General features: G+C 46.7%; 1 protein-coding gene across 1 annotated transcript; it reads left to right on the top strand.

The window, feature by feature from the left end:
* The first annotated feature begins 6,972 nt into the window (after positions 1-6,972).
* Positions 6,973-18,167, top strand: LOC140195619 (cilia- and flagella-associated protein 20-like). The gene is made up of 4 exons (XM_072254270.1): positions 6,973-7,080; positions 8,265-8,453; positions 12,704-12,814; positions 18,148-18,167. Exons 1-4 carry the CDS (start codon positions 7,036-7,038, stop codon positions 18,148-18,150), a joined length of 348 nt encoding a protein of 115 aa, XP_072110371.1. The 5' UTR covers positions 6,973-7,035; the 3' UTR covers positions 18,151-18,167.
* Positions 18,168-19,029: the final 862 nt, after the last annotated feature.

Below are 19,029 nucleotides of genomic sequence, written 5' to 3'. Positions count from 1 at the left end.
GCCAAACCAGAGTTCTATAAAGATCTTACAGAAGGGTAAAAAGCTGGCACAACACATTCTGTACTGTTCCATGCTCTAACCACGGCAGATGGAAAACTGGCTTTGGTTGATGAAATAACAAGCCTGTAATACCATGGGCTCTTAACTTGTTAAGTGGTCTTACATGTGGCACCATGTCAAAGGCCTCCTGAAAATCCAAGTACACAACATCAACCTATTCTCCTTTGTCTATCCTGCTTGATATTTCTTCAAATAATTCCAGCAGGCTTGCCAAGGAAGATTTTCCCTGAGGAAACCATGCTGACTACAGCCTATTTTATCATGTGCCTCCAAGTACCCCAAAACCATATGCTTAACAATTGACTCCAACATCTTCCCACCACTGAGGTCAGACAAACTGGGCAATAATCTTTTTTTCTTCTGCCTCTCTCCCTTCTTGAAGAATGGAGTGATATTGCACATTTTCAGTCTTCTGGAACCATTCCAGAATCTAGTGGTTCTTGAAGATCATTACTAATGCCTCTATAATCTCTTCAGCCACCTCTTTCAGAACCCCCAGGGTGACCACCATTTGGTCCAGGAGACATTTCAGGTACAGCTGATGTTTCAGAGATCCTTCTCTTATGCCGAGTCCCTTCTCCCAGCCTAATTAGTCGACTGCTTATTTCCCAGCCACTCCCCCCTCTCCCTGCCCCACCTCCCAATAGATGCTACCTAAACTGTTAAGTTCCTCCAGCATTTTGTGTGCGTGTTGCTCTGGGTTTCCAGCATTGGCACAATAACTTGTGTTTATGAGCCTTTTGAAAGCGGCTGTAACTATGGCTGATCTGGTTGTTGCAGAGACCGGTCTGGGTCACCGCTCCACTTCAGTGGAGGGAATCCACTGGTGCGTGTGAGCTGGCACATTCAGTATTAGAGATGGAGTACCAGCCTGGCCCACAACCGCCTACCTCGTACTGCACTGATGGCTAAAGACAAGACGAGCAGCAATGGCATGAGTATCTAGGAAAAATTAAGAAGGTGCCCGATAGCTGTACGTATTCCAAAAACAACAAAATACTCAAACGGCAAAATAGTACAACCATGGATGACAAGGGAAGTCAAAGCTAATGTAAAAGCAAAAGAGAGAGCATACAACAAAGCAAAAATTAGTGAGAAGACAGAGGATTGGGAAGCTTTTAAAAACCTAAAGAGAGCTACGAAAAGAATCATGAGTAGGGAAAAGATGAAATATGAAAGCAAGCTAGCAAACAATAATAAAAGCTTTTTTCAAATATGTAAAAAGTAAAGATGAGAGTGGACATAGGACTGCTAGAAAATGAGGGCGGAGAAATAATAATGGGGGACAAGGAAATAGCTGATGAACTAAATGAGTATTTTGCTTCAGTCTGTGGAAGACACTAGTCGTGTGCCAGATGTAGTAGTGTGTGAAGGAAGAGAAGTGAGTGCAGTTACTATTACAAGGGAGAAGGTGCTCAAAAAGCTAAAAGGCCTAAAGGTACACCAGTCACCCAGACCAGATGAACTGCACCCGAAAGTTCTGAATGAGGCAGTGGTAGAGATTGTGGAGGCACTAGTAATGATCGTTCAAAAATCATTGGACCCTGGCATGGTGCCTGAGAACTGGAAAATTGCAAATGTCATTTCACTGTTTAAGAAAGGAGGAAGGCAGCAGAAAGGAAATTATAGACCAGTTAACCTGACCTCAGTGGTTGGAAAGATGTTGGGAGTCTTATGAGGTTATGGAGTACTTGGTGACACAGGACAAGATAGGACGAAATCAGCATGGTTTCCATAAGGGAAAATCTTGCCTGACGAATCTGTTGGAATTCTTTGAGGAGATTACAAGTAGGATAGGTAAAGGGGATGCAGTGGATGTTGTATATTTGGACTTTCAGAAGGCTTTTGACAAGGTGCCACACATGAGGCTGCTTGCCAAGTTAAGAGCCCATGGTATTACGAGAAAGTCACTAACATGGTTAGAGCATTAGCTGATTGGTAGGAGGCAGAAAGTGGGAATAAAATGATCCTTTTCTGGTTGGCTGCCAGTGACTAGTGGTGTTCTGCAGGGGTCGGTGTTGGGGCCACCTCTTTTTACGTTGTATATCAATAATTTAGATGATGGAATAGATGGCTTTGTTGCCAAGTTAGCAGATGATATAAAGACTGGTGGAGAGGCAGGTAGTGTTGAGGAAACAGGTAGGCTGCAGAAGGAGTTAGACAGTTTAGGAGAATGGGCAAGAAGGTGGCAAATGAAATACAACATTGAAAAGTGCATGGTCATGCACCTTGGTAGTAGAAATAAATGTGCAGACTACTTTCTCAAAGGGGAGAAAATTTGAAACTCTGAGATGCAAGGGGTCTTGGGAGTCCTTGTGCAGAACACTCTGAAGGTTAACATGCAGGTAGAGTCGGTGTTGAGGAAGGTAAATGCAATGTTAGCATTCATTTTAAGAGGTCTAGAATACCAGAGCAGTGATGTGATGCTGAGGCTTTATAAGGCACTGGTGAGACCTCGCCTTGAGTATTGTGAACAGTAACACAAGGAGATCTGCAGATGCTGGAAATTCAAGCAACACACATCAAAGTTGCTGGAGAACACAGCAGGCCAGGCAGCATCTCTAGGAAGAGGTACAGTCGATGTTTCGGGCCGAGACCCTTCGTCAGGGGCACCCAGGGATTGGGGTGGTGGGACACCGGGGTGTCATCTCATCGTCGTCTGTTTCCATCAGGGCAGGCAGGTCATCTTCTTCTATGTCTGCCTGCCTTGATGTCGAAGGTCGAGGTTTGTCGTCTGCTGTGGCTGATGTGGAAGGCTTGAAGAACGACAGTATGCTTGACTGCTTAGCCTCGCGCACTTTTCTATCATCTCACGCAGTTGCTTCGCAGTCAGTTCCTGGACGACTTCACTTTTGGTCCGTTCGCTACTGCATTCGGTTTCGATTGTTATCCTTTCCTCTTCCAATTGCATCAGCTCTTCATCTATCAGTTCTTGGTCATGGGATGCCAAAACCTCTTCAACATCATCTTCGTCAACTTCCACAAGCCAAACTCACTTTGTCCTTACTTCGTTCACCACGATTGAAACGCTTAATTATGTCTAGTTTTACGCTAAGTGTAACACCCTTACGAGCTCTTTTAGGCTTTTCCAACTCATTGTATCGTATCAATGTATCGTTGTATTCATGTACTGCCTACTCCAGTAGGTGCTACAGGAGCCTCCGCTCCTGCACCAGCAGGCTCAGGAAGAGCTTCTTCCCTGAGGCTGTGACCCTGCTGAATCTCACATCACAGCGCTAAGCAGTATTGTACCCATATTGGACTGTCTCAGTACTTTTATATTTGTATGTTGTAGCACTTACTTTTTATTTGCAGTTATTTTGTAAATAATACTATTCTTTTGCCCTTCTGGTCAGATGTTAATTGCATTTCATTGGCTTTGTATCTGTACTTGACACAATGACAATAAAGTTGAATCTAATCTAATCTATGGTTTCCACATCCTTCCTGTAGTGTGGCAACCAGAACTGAGCACAGTATTTCAAGTGGGGTCTGACCAGGGTCCTATATAGCTGCAACATTACCTCTCGGCTCCTAAACTCAATCCCACGATTGATGAAGGCCAATGCACCGTATGCCTTCTTAACCACAGAGTCAACCTGCGTAGCAGCTTTGAGTGTCCTATGGACTCAGACTCCAAGATCCCACTGATCCTCCACACTGCCAAGAGTCTTACCATTAATACTATATTCTGCCATCATATTGACCTACCAAAATGAACTACCTCACGCTTATCTGGGTTGAACTCCATCTGCCACTTCTCAGCCCAGTTTTGCATCATATCAATGTCCTGCTGTAACTTCTGACAGCCCTCCACACTATCCACAACACCCCCAACCTTTGTGTCATCAGCAAATTTACTAACCCATCCCTCCACTTCCTCATCCAGGTCATTTATAAAAATCACGAAGAGTAGGGGTCCCAGAACAGATCCCTGAGGCACACCACTGGTCACCGACCTCCATGCAGAATATGACCCATCTACAACCACTCTTTGCCTTCTGTGGGCTAACCAGTCCTGGATCCACAAAACAATGTCCCCTTGGATCCCATGCCTCCTTACTTTCTCAATAAGCTTTGCATGGGGTACCTTATCAAATGCCTTGCTGAAATCCATATACACTACATCTACAGCTTTACCTTCATCAATGTATTTTGTCACAATCCTCAAAAAAAATTAAATCAGGCTCTTAAGGCATGATCTGCCTTTGACAAAGCCATGCTGACTATTCCTAATACTATGCCTCTCCAAATGTTCATAAATCCTACCTCGCAGGATCTTCTCCATCAACTTACCAATCACTGAAGTAATTCTCACTGGTCTATAATTTCCTGGGCTATTTCTACTCCCTTTCTTGAATAATGGAACAACATCCACAACCTCCAATCCTCTGGAACCTCTCCCGTCCTCAATGATGATGCAAAGATCATCGCCAGAGGCTCAGCAATCTCCTCCCTCGCTTCCCACAGTAGCCTGTCTGGTCCCGGTGACTTATCCAACTTGATGCTTTCCAAAAGCTCCAGCACATCCTTTTCCTTAATATCTACATGCTCAAGCTTTTCAGTCCACTGCAAGTCATCCGTACAATTGCCAAGATCCTTTTCTGTATTGAATACTGAAGCAAAGCATTCATTAAGTACCTCTGCTATCTCTTCCGGTTCCATACACACTTTTCCACTGTCACACTTGATTGGTCTTATTCTCTTATGTCTTATCCTCTTGCTCTTCACATACCTGTAGAATGCCTTGGGGTTTTCCTTAATCCTGTCCACCAAGGCCTTCTCATGGCCCCTTCTGGCTCTCCTAATTTCATTCTTAAGCTCCTTCCTGCTAGCCTTATAATCTTCTAGAATCTCCCTCATTACCTAGTTTTATGAACCTTTCGTAAGCTCTTCTTCTTGACTAGATTTACAACAGCCTTTGTACACCACTGTTCCTGTACCCTACCATCCTTTCCCTGTCTCATTGGAACGTACCTATGCAGAATCCCATGCAAATATTCCCTGAACACTTGCCACATTTCTTCCATACATTTACTTGAAAACATCTGTTTCCAATTTATGCTTCCAAGTTCCTGCCTGATAGCCTCATATTTCTGCTTACTCCAATTAAACGCTTCATAAGAAATGGGAGCAGGAGGAGGCCATCCGGCCCATCGAGCCTGCCCCACCATTCAATAAGATCATGGCTGATCTGTCCGTAAACTCAGCTCCATCTACCTGCCTTTTTCCCATAACCCTGAATTCCCCTACTTTGTAAAAATCTATCTAACGGTTTCTTAAATATAGTTAGTGAAGAAGCCTTAACTGCTTCCCTGGGCAGAGAATATCACAGATTCCCCACTCTCTGGGAAAAACAGTTTCTTCTCATATCCGTCCTAAATCTTCCCCCCTGAATCTTGAGGCAATATCCCCTAGTTCTCGTTTCCCTAACTTGTCTGTTCCTGTCCCTCTCCAACGCTATGGTAAAGGAGATAGAATTGTGATCACTATCTCAAATGCTTTCCCACTGAGAGACCTGACACCTGACCAGGTTCATTTCCCAATATCAGATCAAGTACAGCCTCTCCTCTTGTAGACAATCCCTCCATGTCTTCCTCCTTTTCTGCAGCCGTGACACTATCTCTGATCAACAGTGCCAAGCCCCCACCACTTGGAGCTATGGTGTGGTGGTCATTACAGAGACCTGGATGGTGCAGGGGGCAGGAATGGTTACTACAAGTGCCAGGCTTTAGATGTTTCAGAAAGGACGGGAGGGGGGGGAGGCAAAAGAGGTGGGGGCGTGACTGTTCTCCTTCCCACTTCAAGATATCTTGGACGCGATCAGAAATATCCTGGACCCTGGCACCTGGGAGGCAAACTGTCATCTGCGTTTCTTTCCTGCGTCCACAGAATCACCTGTCTGACCCCTAACTATAGAGTCCCCTATTACTGCTGCCCTCCTCTTCCTTTCCCTACCCTTCTGAGCCACAGGGCCAGACTCTGTGCCAGAGGCACAGTCACTGTTGATTCCCCCAGGTAGGCTGACCCCCCAACAGTACTCAAGCAGGAGTACTTATTGTTAAAGGTTACAGCCACAGGGGTACTCTCTAGTATCTGACTCTTTCCCTTCCCTCTCCTGACTGTTACCCACTTATCAGTCTCCCCAGGCCCCGGTGTGACCACCTGCCTATAGCTCCTCTCTATCACCTCCTCACTCTCCCTGACCAGACAAAGGTCATCGAGCTGCATCTCCAGTTCCCTAACCCGGTCCCTAAGGAGCTGCAGCTAGACACACGTGGTGCAGATGTGGCCGTCCGGGAGTCTGGGAATCTCCTGAACTTCCCACATCTGACACCGAGCACAGAACACCGAACACTGGCCGTTTTGTCGTTGTGTTTATTGTTTTTGATTCCCATCCCATGACACGGTTTACTCTGAGGGCTTCACATGAGCCAGGAACGACATTGCACTGTGGTGTCGATGACAATAAACAGACCTGAGCCCGAGCCAGCCCTCAGTCTGGGTCGAACCTTCTCCGCCACTGGAGGTAGAAGAGAGGGGGCAGCCGGCAAGTGGAGGGAAGGTGTGATGGCGAGCTTGAGGAATCTCACTTCCAGCCATTGCTGCTGCTTCTGACCAGCTCGGGTTGGTACAAGAGGCCCTCCGTTGGTGGGGATCGACCATGGATGTTACATCCTGGGTGTATGCAGCCAGGGCAGTACGATGTCAGTAGAAATGATTCCACTGGCTTAATAGCTAAGCCACACGTGAAGGCCAGGAACTGGACTTAGTTCTCAGAGGCTATTTGAGACTCACACTATTGGGAACATTTAAGCTGTCTTATCCCCACTACCCCCTCTCCCTGGCTGTGACAACTTCAGGAACTGATTTAAAGTTGGTACTAACTGTGTCTGAAACCCCACCAGCACCACATACATCACCTGCCCAGCGGACCCAAAGAAGACCCTGGGCATCAAGCTGCCCTTCCTTGTGATGATCATCAAGAACCTGAAGAAATACTTCACATTCGAAGTCCAGGTGAGGACCACAAGGACAGCTGCTGTGTCCCATTACCAAAACGTATGTGTGTGAACTTGCCCCACACATCTCCTTTAAACTTCCACCCTCTCACTTTTAAAAGCGCGTCCTCTGTCTCTCCTTCCCTCCTTCCCGGCCCTTTGAGCTGCTCTGATTCAATGCTAGTCTCATCACAGGACCGTTGACAATGACCAATTAACCTACATCACTTGACATTTTTCCCCTTGGGAGAAATATTCTGACTGTAGTCACCTCTCAAGATCTTATAAACCTTTATCAGGCCTCTGCCAATCCAAAGCAAATCACCCAACACAGGCAGCGTCGTGCTGAATGCAATCTGCAGCCTCTCGTGGGGATACCCAGAACTGCACAAAATACTGCAGAAGTGGCTTGACCCGAGTTTTATACAGCTGCAGCATAACCTCCTGACTCTTGTACTCAGTACTCTGACTGATGAAGGCACACACATCACTGGCCTTTGTTTTTACTAACCTATTGTGATACGGTAACGTAGCCATTAGCGCAATGCTTTACCGTTCCAGTGGTCACTGACCGAGGTTCAGTTCCCAATGCTGTCTGCAAGGAGCTTGTAAGTTCTCCCAGTGACTGCGTAGGCTTTCCCCCAGTGCTCTGGATTCCTCCCACACTGCAAAGACGCCGGTGCGGGTTAGGGTTAGTAAGTCGTGTGCTGTGGAGGCGTGGCGAGACTTGTGGGCTGCTCCCTGCATGTCTTTGGGCTCTGATGGTTGACGCAAACCACATATTTCTCCGAGTTTCAATGTACATGTGATAAATAAAGCTTTAACAACAAAGAGACGTGTGCAGCCACTTTCAGTGAGCTGTGGACTTGGACCCCAGGATCCCTCTGTACATCACTGTAGTCTGTGTACAGTGTCCTTTTCCTCGTCCCGAAGTACAGCCTCCTCTTGTTCGCACATCACTCCTGCTGGGGCATAGGCCACCGCTAGCTGCTCCCCAAGGTCCTCTATCCTAGCCCATCTACGAAGACCCTTCCTCTCGCAGGGACGAGGTCGTTGGAGCTTTCGTTGACATTTCTGTGGCTCTGGACTTTTACGGGATGGGGTTGACAGGCCCACGTCCAACCCTCCTGCTTTCGCATCTGGCCCTGGTGGAGGTCAAGTGAAGCACTGGCTGGATTAAATCCCACTAACCTGTTCCGGCAGGTGCTGGATGACAAGAATGTGCGACGGCGGTTCCGGGCCAGCAACTACCAGAGCACGACACGGGTGAAGCCCTTCATCTGCACCATGCCCATGAGGCTGGACGATGGCTGGAACCAGATCCAGTTTAACCTGTCCGACTTCACCCGCCGAGCCTACGGCACCAACTACATTGAAACGCTGCGAGTACAGGTGAGCGGGCGGCTGGGGGTTTCTGGCTGTTAGTACTGTGCCAGGTGGAGGGATAGGATGTCCCAGACCACTCCTTGGAAGAGGGAGTTCGGCTCTCTGGCAGAGTAGAAGCTGGCTTCGTTCTCTGTGGAGCAGAGATTAAATGAGATTGAATAGAGCGGTTTAACATAGAACATAAAATAGTACAGCACAGTACAGGCCCTTTGGCCCACAATGTTGTGCCGACCCTCAAACCCTGCCTCCCATATAAGCCCTCAACTTAAATTCCTCCATATACCTGTCCAGTAGTCTCTTAAACTTCACTAGCCATCCAGAAGCTTCTTAAAAGACCCTATCGTAACCGCCTCCACCGGCAGCCCATTCCACACACTCACTACTCTCCGCATAAAAAAACTTACCCCTGACATCTCCTCTGTACCTGCTTCCAAGCACCTTAAAACTATACCCTCTTGTCTCTAGCAATTTCAGCCCTGGGGAAACGCCTCTGTCTATCCGCACGATCAATGCCTCTCATTATCTTGTACATCTCTATCAGATCACCTGTCATCCTCTGTTTCTCCAAGGAGAAAAGGCCAGGTTCACTCAACCTGTTTTCATAGGGCGTGCTCCCCAATCCAGGAAACATTCTTGTAAATCTCCTCTGCACCCTTTCTATGGCTTCCACATCCTTCCTGTAGTGAGGTGACCAGAACTGAGCACAGTACTCCAAGTGGGGTCTGACCAAGGTCCTATATAGCTGCAACATTACCTCTCAGCTCTTAAACTCAATCCCACAGCTGATGAAGGCCAATACACCATATGCCTTCTTAACCACAGAGTCAACCTGCACAGCAGCTTTGAGTGTCCTATGGACTCGGACCCCAAGATCCCTCTGATCCTCCACACTGCCAAGAGTCTTACCATTAATACTATATTCTGCCATCATATTTGACCTACCAAAATGAACCACCTCACACTTATCTGGGTTGAACTCCATCTGCCACTTCTCAGCCCAATTTTGCATCCTATCAATGTCCCGCTGTAACCTCTGACAGCCCTCCACACTATCCACAACATCCCCAACCTTTGTGTCATCAGCAAATTTACTAACCCATCCTTCCACTTCCTCATCCAGGCCATTTATAAAAATCACGAAGAGCAGGGGTCCTGAAACAGATCCCTGAGGCACACCACTGGTCACTGACCTCCATGCAGAATATGACCTATCTACAACGACTCTTTGCCTTCTGTGGGCAAACCAGTCCTGGATCCACAAAGCAATGTCCCCTTGGATCCCATGCCTCCTTAATTTCTCAATAAGCCTTGCATGGGGTACCTTATCAAATTCCTTGCTAAAATCCATATACGCAACATCTACGGCTCTACCTTCATCAATGTGCTTAGTCACATCCTCAAAAAATTCACTCAGGCTCGTAAGGCATGACCTGCCCTTGACAAAGCCATGTTGACTATTCCTAATCATATTATGCCTCTCCAAATGTTCATAAATCCTGCCTCTCAGGATCTTCTCCATCAACTTACCAACCACTGAAGTAAGACTCACTGGTCTATAATTTCCTGGGCTATCTCTACTCCCTTTCTTGAATAATGGAACAACATCCGCAACCCTCCAATCTTCCAGAACCTCTCCCGTCCTCATTGATGATGCAAAGATCATTGCCAGAGGCTCAGCAATCTGCTCCCTCGCTTCCCACAGTAGTCTGGGATACATCCCGTCCAGTCCCGGTGACTTATCCAACTTGATGCTTTCCAATAGCTCCAGCACATCCTCTTTCTTAATATCTGCATGCTCAAGCTTTTCAGTCCACTGTAAGTCATCCCTACAATCTCCAAAATCCTTTTCCGTAGTGAATACAGAAGTAAAGTATTCATTAAGTATCGTCGCTATTTCCTCCGGTTCCAAACACACTTTTCCACTGTCACACTTGATTGGTCCTATTCTCTCACATCTCATCCTCTTGCTCTTCACGTACTTGTAAAACGCCTTGGGGTTTTCCTAAATCCTGTCTACCAAGGCCTTCTCATAGCCCCTTCTGGCTCTCCTAATTTCATTCTTAAGCTGCTTCCTGCTAGCCTTATAATCTTCTAGATTCATATTATTACATAGTTTTTTGAACCTTTTGTAAGTTCTTCTTCAGCCTTTGTGCACCACAGATCTTGCACCCTACCATCCTTTCCATGTCTTATTGGAATGTACCTACTCAGAACCCCACGCAAATATCCCCTAAATATTTGTCACATTTCATCGGTATGTTTCCCTGAGAACATCTGTTTCCAGTTTATGCTTCCAAGTTCCTGCCTGATAGCCTCATATTTCCCTTTACTCCAATTAAACGTTTCCCTAACTTGTCTGCTCCTATCCCTCTCCAATGCTATGGTAAAGGAGATAGAATTATGATCACTATCTCCAAAACGCTCTCCTACTGATAGACCTGACACCTGACCAGGTTCATTTCCTAATACCAGATCAAGTACAGCCTGTCCTCTTGCAGGCTTATCTACATATTGTGTCAAGAAACCTTCCTGGACACACTTAACAAACTCCACCCCATCTAAACCCCTCACTCTAGGGAGATGCCAGACAATATTTGGGAAATTAAAATCTCCCATCACAACAATCCTGTTATTATTACACCTTTGCAGAATCTGTCTCCCTATCTGCTCGTTGATGTCCCTGTTACTATTGGGTGGTCTATAAAAAACACCCAGTAGAGATATTGACCCTTACCTATCAACCTCTACCTACAGAGACTCTGTAGACAACCCCTTCATGACCTCCTCCTTTTCTGCAGCCGTGACACTATCTCTGATCAACAGTGCCATACCCCACCTCTTTTGCCTCCCTCCCTGTCCTTTCTGAAACATATAAAGCCTGGCACTTGAAGTAGTCACTCCTGCCCCTGCACCATCGAAGCCTCTGTAATGGCCACAACATCATAGCTCCAAGTGCTGATCCACGCTCTTAGCTCATCCGCTTTATTCATAATACTACTCGCATTAAAATGGACACATGTCAAACCATTGGTCTGAGTGCTTCCCTTCTCTATCACATGCCTATCCTCCCTTTCGCACTGTCCCCAAACTTTCTCTATTTATGAGCCTACCTCCCTTTCCTCCGTCACTTCAGTTTGGTTCCCACCTCCCAGCAATTCTAGTTTATACTCTCCCCAATAGCATCAGCAAAGCTCCCTACCAGGATATTGGTTCCCCTCGGATTTAAGTGCAACCCGTCCTTTTTGTACAGGTCACACCTGCCCCAGAAGAGGTCCCAGTGATCCAGAAATCTGAATCCCTCCTAATCTCTGTTCTAAATTGATGTCCTTCTATTCTGATGAGGCTGTGCCCTCTGGTCCTAGACTTCCCTGCATCCACACCATCTAGGCCCTTCAGTATTCAATAAGTCTTAATGAGATTCTCCCCCCCACCCCTTAACTCCAGTGAGTACAGGGCCAAAGCCAGCCTCATACATTAACCCTTTCTTCTCTCGTTAACCTCCTCTGGCCCCTCTTGAATGCCGGTAGATCTTTTCCAGATAAAAGACCCAAAACTGCTCACATGCCTCATAAAGCCTCAGCGTTATGTACTTGCTTTAATATCCTAGGTGGGCTGCTGGCATTGGGCCTGTTCTGTGCTGTATCGCCAAATCAAAATGATCCTGGTTTGTCCAACCTCTCCAGATAGCTTGTACCTGCTCATCCAGGCAGTGTGCTGGGGCACACGTTCTGCAGAAGGAATTCCAGGTTTTGAGTTGTGCTGGGCACATGAGGGGGAATCATCTTTACTGGGTGGTGAGAGTGTAGAAAGAGCTGCCAGCGGAAGTGGTGCTTGCAGGTTTGATTGCAATATTTACGAGAGCACGGGAGGGTCAAGAGCAGAATAGAAGTTCTCCGTGGGCTGAATGGCCAAATTCTGCTGCTATGTCTTACGGCCTGTTTTTGTGCTGTGACTCTCTGACTGCATGTGTGGACTTTTGATCAGTCCAACTGCAAAGAAGAACACACAGATCGTAAAAGTCACTTTAATGCAAAGCTTCAGGTGCCTGACTTCCCACTGTCTCTGGAGATTAGCAGCCAGGCGTGTTCGTGCCATTGAATTGGATCTGCCTTTTCTTGGACAGAAGCCAAAGGACCAGGGATGGATTCCGCCCTGTCAGCCCTTTGGGGCATGTTAGTCAACCAGCCCAGTTGACTGGGGCCGATGCGTCACCCTGAGCTGACTTCCTATGACTCGGTCGCTTGTTTGTCTTTCAGATTCACGCCAACTGTCGTATCCGGCGGGTTTACTTCTCCGACAGGCTGTACTCGGAGGACGAGCTCCCCGCAGAGTTCAAGCTGTACTTACCAGTGCAGAATAAAGCCAAGGTGAGTGTGAGGGGGAGCCTGGCACTCTGCGTACAGGAGGGTCTTCGTGGCCGGCACTGTGGAGTCGTGAGATTCTCCAGGTGCTGGAAATCTTGAGCAACACTACCTGCTGGAGGAACTCAGCAAGTCGGGCAGCATCTGTGGAGGGGAATAAACTGCCAGTGTTCCGGGCTGAGACTCCTAATCAGGACTGGAGGTAACTCCCTTCCTTTCCAGTCCCAATGAAGTGTCTCGGCCTGGAACGTTGGCATTCACCCATCGAGTCTGCTTCGCCATTCCATCATGGCTGATCCTGGTTTCCACTCAACCCCAGACACCCGCCTTCTCACCATATCCTTTGATGCCCTGACCGATCAGGAAACCATCAACTTCAGCCTTAAATATACCCATGGACTTGGCCTCCACCGCAGAGCGTTCCACAGGTTCATCACTTCCTGCTAAAAATATTCCTCCTTATCTCCGTTCCAAAGGGTCGCTCCTCATTTTTGAGGCTGTGCCCTCTAGTTCTGGATACCCCCATTACATCTCTCCCTGTCCACCCTATCTAGTCCTTTCAACATTCGGTAGGTTTCAGTGAGATTCCCCCCACGTTCTTCTAAATGCTAGTGAGTGCAGTCCCAAAGCTACCAAACGCTCCTCGTATGTTAACCCCTTCATTCCTGGAATAATCCTTGTGAACCTCTTCTGGACTGTCCAATGACAACATGTCCTTTCTGAGATATGGGGTCCAATACTGTGAACAATACTCCAATTGCGCACTGACTGGTGTCTTATAGAAGCTCAGCGTTATCTCCTCGCTTTTATATTCTGTTCCCCTTGAAATAAATGCCAACATTGTACTTGCCTTCTTTACCACAGACTCAACCTGTAAATTAACCTCTAGGAGTGTTGCATGAGGACTACTAAGTCCCTCTGCACCTCTGATGTCTGAACTTTTTCCCCATTTGGGTAATAGTCTGCACTATTGTTCCTTTTATCAAAATGCAATATCATACATTTCCCAACACTGTTACATCTGCCACTTCTTTGTCCATTCTTCCAATTTGTCTAAGTCCTGCTGCAATCACATTGCTTCCTCAGCACTACCTATCCATCCACCTGTCTTCATATCATCCATAAACTTTCCCACAAAGCCATCAATTCCATTATCCAAATCATTGACAAACAATGAGAGAAGCAGCGGTCCCAACACCACTAGTCACAGCAGCCAACCAGAAGAGCCCTCTTTTATTCCCACTCACTATCTCCTGTCAACCATTCCTCTATCCATGCCAGTATCTTTCCTGTAACGCCATAGGATTTTATCTTGTTAAGCAGCCTCATGTGTGGCACCTTATCAAACACCTTCTGAAAATCCAAGTACATGACATTCACTGCCTCACCTTTGTCAATTACAGTATATGTATATTGAATAGATTAAAAATCATGCAAAAACATAAATAATATATATTTAAAAAGTGAGGTAGTGTCCAAAGATTCAATATTCATTTAGGAATCAGATGGCAGAGGGGAGAAGCTGTTCCTGAATCACTGAGTGTGTGCCTTCAGGCTTCTGTACCTCCTACCTGATGGTAACAGTGAGAAAAGGGCATGCCCTGGGTGCTGGAGGTGCTTAATAATGGACACTGCCTTTCTGAGACACCGCTCACTAAAGATGTTCTGGGTACTTTGTAGGCTAGTACCCAAGATGGAGCTGACTAGATTTACGACCCTCTGCAGCTTCTTTGGGTCCTGTGCAGTAGCCTCTTCATACCAGACAGTGATGCAGCCTGTCCTTTCATTGGATTTTAGAAGCTTTCCAGTCATCTAACTTCCCACTCACTTTCGCTACCACGTATGCTTTTTCCTTGGCTTTTACGCAGTCCTTAACATCCTACTCCTGCCATTTGAGAACTTCTTTCTCTGTGGGACATATCTATCCTGCACATTGTGAACTATTCCCAGAAACTTCAGCCACCCCTGCTCTGTCGTCATCCCTGCCAGTATCCTTCTCCAGTCCACCTGGGCAAACTCATCTCTCATGCCCCTGTAATTCCCTTTATTCCATTGCAACACTGATACATCTAACTTCTGCTTTTCCCTCTCAAATTGCAGTATGAATTCAATCATATTATGATCACTGTCTAAGGGTTCCTTTACATTAAGCTCCCTAATAAGATCTGGGTTATTACACAACACCCAATCTAGGATAGCCTTTCCGCGAGTAGGCTCAATCACAAGCTGCTCTAAAAAGCCATCTCACAGAGATTCAACAAATTTCCTGTCTTGCAATCTGACACCAACCTGATTTTTCCCAATCCCCTTGCATATTGAAGTTCCTCATTACAATTTAGATTATGAGAACACTCAGTCCTCTTTTATTGTCATTTAGAAATGCATACATGCATTAAGAAATGATACAATGTTTCTCCGGAGTGATATCACAGAAAACAAGACAGACCAAAGACTAACACTGACAGAACCACGTAATTATAACATATAGTTACAGCAGTGCAAAGCAATACCATAATTTGATGAAGAACAAACCATGGGCACAGTAAAAAAAAAGTCTCCAAGTCCCGAGTCGATCGACTCCCGAGTCCCTGATAGCAGGTGGCAAAAGGGAGAAACTCCTTGCCATAAACCTCCAGGCACCGTCAACTTGCCGATACCTTGGAAGCAGCCGACCCCAGCCGACACTGAGTCCATCCGTCCGAAAACTCCGAGATTCCGAGCAGCCTCTCTGATACAGCCTCCGACCTCTCCCCGGCCGCTGAAACACACAAAGCCGAGGATTTCGAGGCCTTCAGCTCCGGAGATTGTGTCGTTACCCTCATTACATGCATCTTCCAGCTCCCTTGCAATCTCAACCCCACATCTTGGAGTCCTCTATGATTCCCATAATGTTTTTTTCACCCTTGCAGAATCTTAACTCCACCCACAAAGATTCAACAGTCTCTGACTCTGTCACCGCTTTCTAAAGCTGTAATCCCATCTCTTAACCAACAGAGCCACACCACGCCCTATGCCTTCTGGCCTGTCCTTTCAATACAAAGCATATCCTTTGATGTTAAGCGCCCAATTATGGGCTTCTTTCAGCCATGACTCAGTGATGCCCACAATGTCATATCGACCAATCTCTAATTGTGCCACAAGTTTGTCCTCCTTATTCCAAACGCTACATGCATTTAAATACAGCACCTTTGGTCCTGCATTCTTCGCTCTTATGAATTTTTCCTCTGTGGTACAATTTAACTCTTTGCTCTGTCTGCATTTACATCGAGTCATTGGCTTGTCTTTCCTTGCATTCATGCTACACCCATCATCTACTTGTAAACCTGCTGGCTCATCCTCAGCTCTATCATACTGGTTCCCATCCCCCTGCCATGTTAGTTTAAACCACTAAGAACAGCTCTAGTAAATCTGCCCGCAAGAATATCGGTCCCCCTCCGATTCAAGTGCAACCGGCCCCTTTTGTACAGGTCCCACCTGCCCCAGAAGAGGTTCCAGTTATCCAGAAACCTGAATCCCTGCCTCCTGCTCCAATTCTTTAGCCACACATTTATTTGCCACCTCATTCTATTCCTCTCCTCACAGGCAGCAATCCCAAGATTACTACCCTTGAGGTCCTGTTTCTCAGCTTCCTTCCTAACTCCCTGTTTGGTACCAAGATGTACCACGACTTCTGGCTGCTCACCCTCCCTTTTCAGGATATCGTGGATGCATCGAGAAACATCTGGGAGGCAAACTACCGTTGGTGTTTCCTTTTGGCGTCCACAGAATCTCCTATCTGTCCGCCTGACTATCGAGTCCACTGTTACTGCTACATCCTCTTCGGTTCCCTCCCCTTCTGAGCCATGGGGCCAGACTCAAAATGGAGTACTTATTGTTGACTGGGATGGCCACAGGGGTGCTCTCCACTATCTGACGTTTCACCCTTCCCTCTCCTGACAGTCACCCATTTATCTTGTCTCCTGTAGCCTTGGGGTGACCACCTCCCTGTAGCTCCTGTCTCACTACTTCACTTTCCCTAACAAGCCAAGGGTTATCGAGCTGCAGCTCCAATTCCCTAACACAGTCTCTAAGGAGCTGCATCTCGATGCCCCTGTCACAGAATGTGGCCATCGGGGAGGCTGGGAGTCTCCTGGAAATCCCACATCTGACATCCAGAACAGAACACTGGCTCTGTAGACACATCCCCTATTCTGTCAAGAGTTCATTAAGAAATGAACTTACCTTGCCTCGGCCTGTTTTATGCTGAAGCTTTATTGAGCCAAAGCCGGACTATTCTGCCTCACACTACTCAGACGACTGCTTCCATGATGACTGCTCCACCTCTTTTATAGAGACTGGGTTTCTCATCAAAAATCTTTGTCGGAGCTGCGTGGGAATGCTCCTGTTGTGTCTGCTCGGTATTCCAATCAACGTTGAGTTGCTCCAGCAATTTTTGTGTTGCTGCCATATGGACATTGGAGGCCATTATGGGGAAGGACTTCCTTGCCTGAGTGAAAACTCTGAGCAGTTTGTATAGTTGGACAGTCAGTGTCCATTGCTTTCTCACCAAGGGTGCAGTCTTGTCCAGTGAGATTGTCCAGACCTGCCTTGGTGCCCGTGAAGAGAGGTAAGTTCTCCGAGTGTTGGACTGTCTCAGGATAATCCCTGCATTTCCTTTAAGCTGAAAACAACTTCAAAAGGTCCCCTGTTCTGAACTGGTGGTTGTTCAGTGACCTTTTGGGTGCTGTTGGGTTAGTGTCTTGTCCACTGTTGGCTCTTACATCAGTCAACATCTCAGAAACTGAGGGGTTTTTGCCTGGTGGCTGGTGGAGTGATGTTAATGTACCTTCCTGCTGCCCTGGACAGAGCAGCCACTTCACAGCATTAATGTGCCCTGCAGTCTGCTCTCTCTGCTCCCACCGCTGGGTGTGCAAAGGGACTGAGGGGAATGGAGGTGTGACAAGATGGGTGCCCCCGCCGTACTCTCTTCTCACTACTGTCAGGAAAATGGTACAGGAGCCCTGTGACCCACATCAAGAGGTTTAGGGACAGTTATTACCCCTCAACTATTGGGCTCCTGAACCAGTGAGGATAACTTCACTCACCTCAACTGGTTTCACGCTCACCTCAAGGACTCTTCATCATATGTTCTCCATTTATTGCTTAATTATTTATTATTATTTTGTTTTGTATTTGCACAGATGGCCTTTTGCACGTTGTCTGCCCTGTTGGATGCCATCTTTCACTGATTCTATTGTGTTCCGTTTTATTTACTGTGAACGCCTGCAAGAAAATTGTTCTCGGGAATGTATAGGGTGACATATTTGTACTTTGAACTTTACGAATATCTCTTCTTCCAGTGAGCTGTGAGAACGGAACGGAGTATCTACTGACTGTCAGAGGTTTGGTTCCCTCACCGTCTCATCTGCGCCGTCCGAAGGAGAAACCCTTAGGAAAGTGAATGCTTTGTATATTTTCATTTAATATAAACCCATTGTTTAAGCAGTGTTTGTTTTGCCTTTAATATTGTATCTTTTATTAGAAATAAAGTTCTCAAATTTGAGCAGGTCTGAGTTTCATTGAAGGTCCAAGAGGATCTTGAGAGAGTATGTAAGAAGCTCCTTGTTTGGGCTGATCTTCTGTACACCACCCATCCCTAAGGACAGAGTACAGCCTGCAGAAACTCGAAGGATCTCCCTCTCACTTTCTTTAGAAGTTTATAAAACTGAGAGGCATAGAAACCTGCGAGGTGAGTCTCTCTGTTGGTTAGGGTTGCCCAGAGCTGTTTGTGATGAGCAGGCTCCCCCACTCCACCAGCTGATGAGTCCAAGGAAACAGCAGAGACTGATATTGATAGTTTGACACCTGTGGCATTGCCAGTCAGCATTGAACTCAATGTAGGACAATGGTGTCTTTGGGGACTGCAGCTCCAGATTCTTCCATTGGGGTTTACTCCTGAAACCTTCCCCACAGCTAACAAGTCCCATCTGCCCAAAGTGCCTGGCTTTAAGGCACCAGTAATCCGCCTTTGCCCCTTCTCCCATCTGTAGAAACTGTTCTGCTTGGCTTAGTAGCTAAGCCACACGTGAAGACCAGGCATTAGACTTGGTTTGTCAGAGGCTATTTGAAATGCACCTCATTGGGAGCATTTGATAGGTGGTGGGAGCTTTTCCCCATTACATCTCCCGGCTATGACAACCTTAAGCAACCTAGGAGCCTGTATTGCATGATATACAGCACCG

The sequence above is a fragment of the Mobula birostris genome, chromosome 3 (genome assembly GCF_030028105.1).
Source record: "Mobula birostris isolate sMobBir1 chromosome 3, sMobBir1.hap1, whole genome shotgun sequence".
In the NCBI taxonomy this organism is placed as follows: Eukaryota; Metazoa; Chordata; class Chondrichthyes; order Myliobatiformes; family Myliobatidae; genus Mobula; species Mobula birostris.
The sequence above is the reverse complement of the archived record's forward strand: the minus strand, read 5'-3'. Positions and strand labels throughout refer to the sequence as shown.

What these genes read in the sequence shown, in the direction of transcription:
- LOC140195619 (XM_072254270.1), top strand. Translation starts at nt 7,036, where the DNA reads ATGATCATCAAGAACCTGAAGAAATACTTCACATTCGAAGTCCAG. An exon ending in ACTTCACATTCGAAGTCCAG is followed by an intron (nt 7,081 to 8,264) that starts GTGAGGACCACA and finishes CTGTTCCGGCAG; the next exon opens with GTGCTGGATGACAAGAATGT. An exon ending in TTGAAACGCTGCGAGTACAG is followed by an intron (nt 8,454 to 12,703) that starts GTGAGCGGGCGG and finishes TTTGTCTTTCAG; the next exon opens with ATTCACGCCAACTGTCGTAT.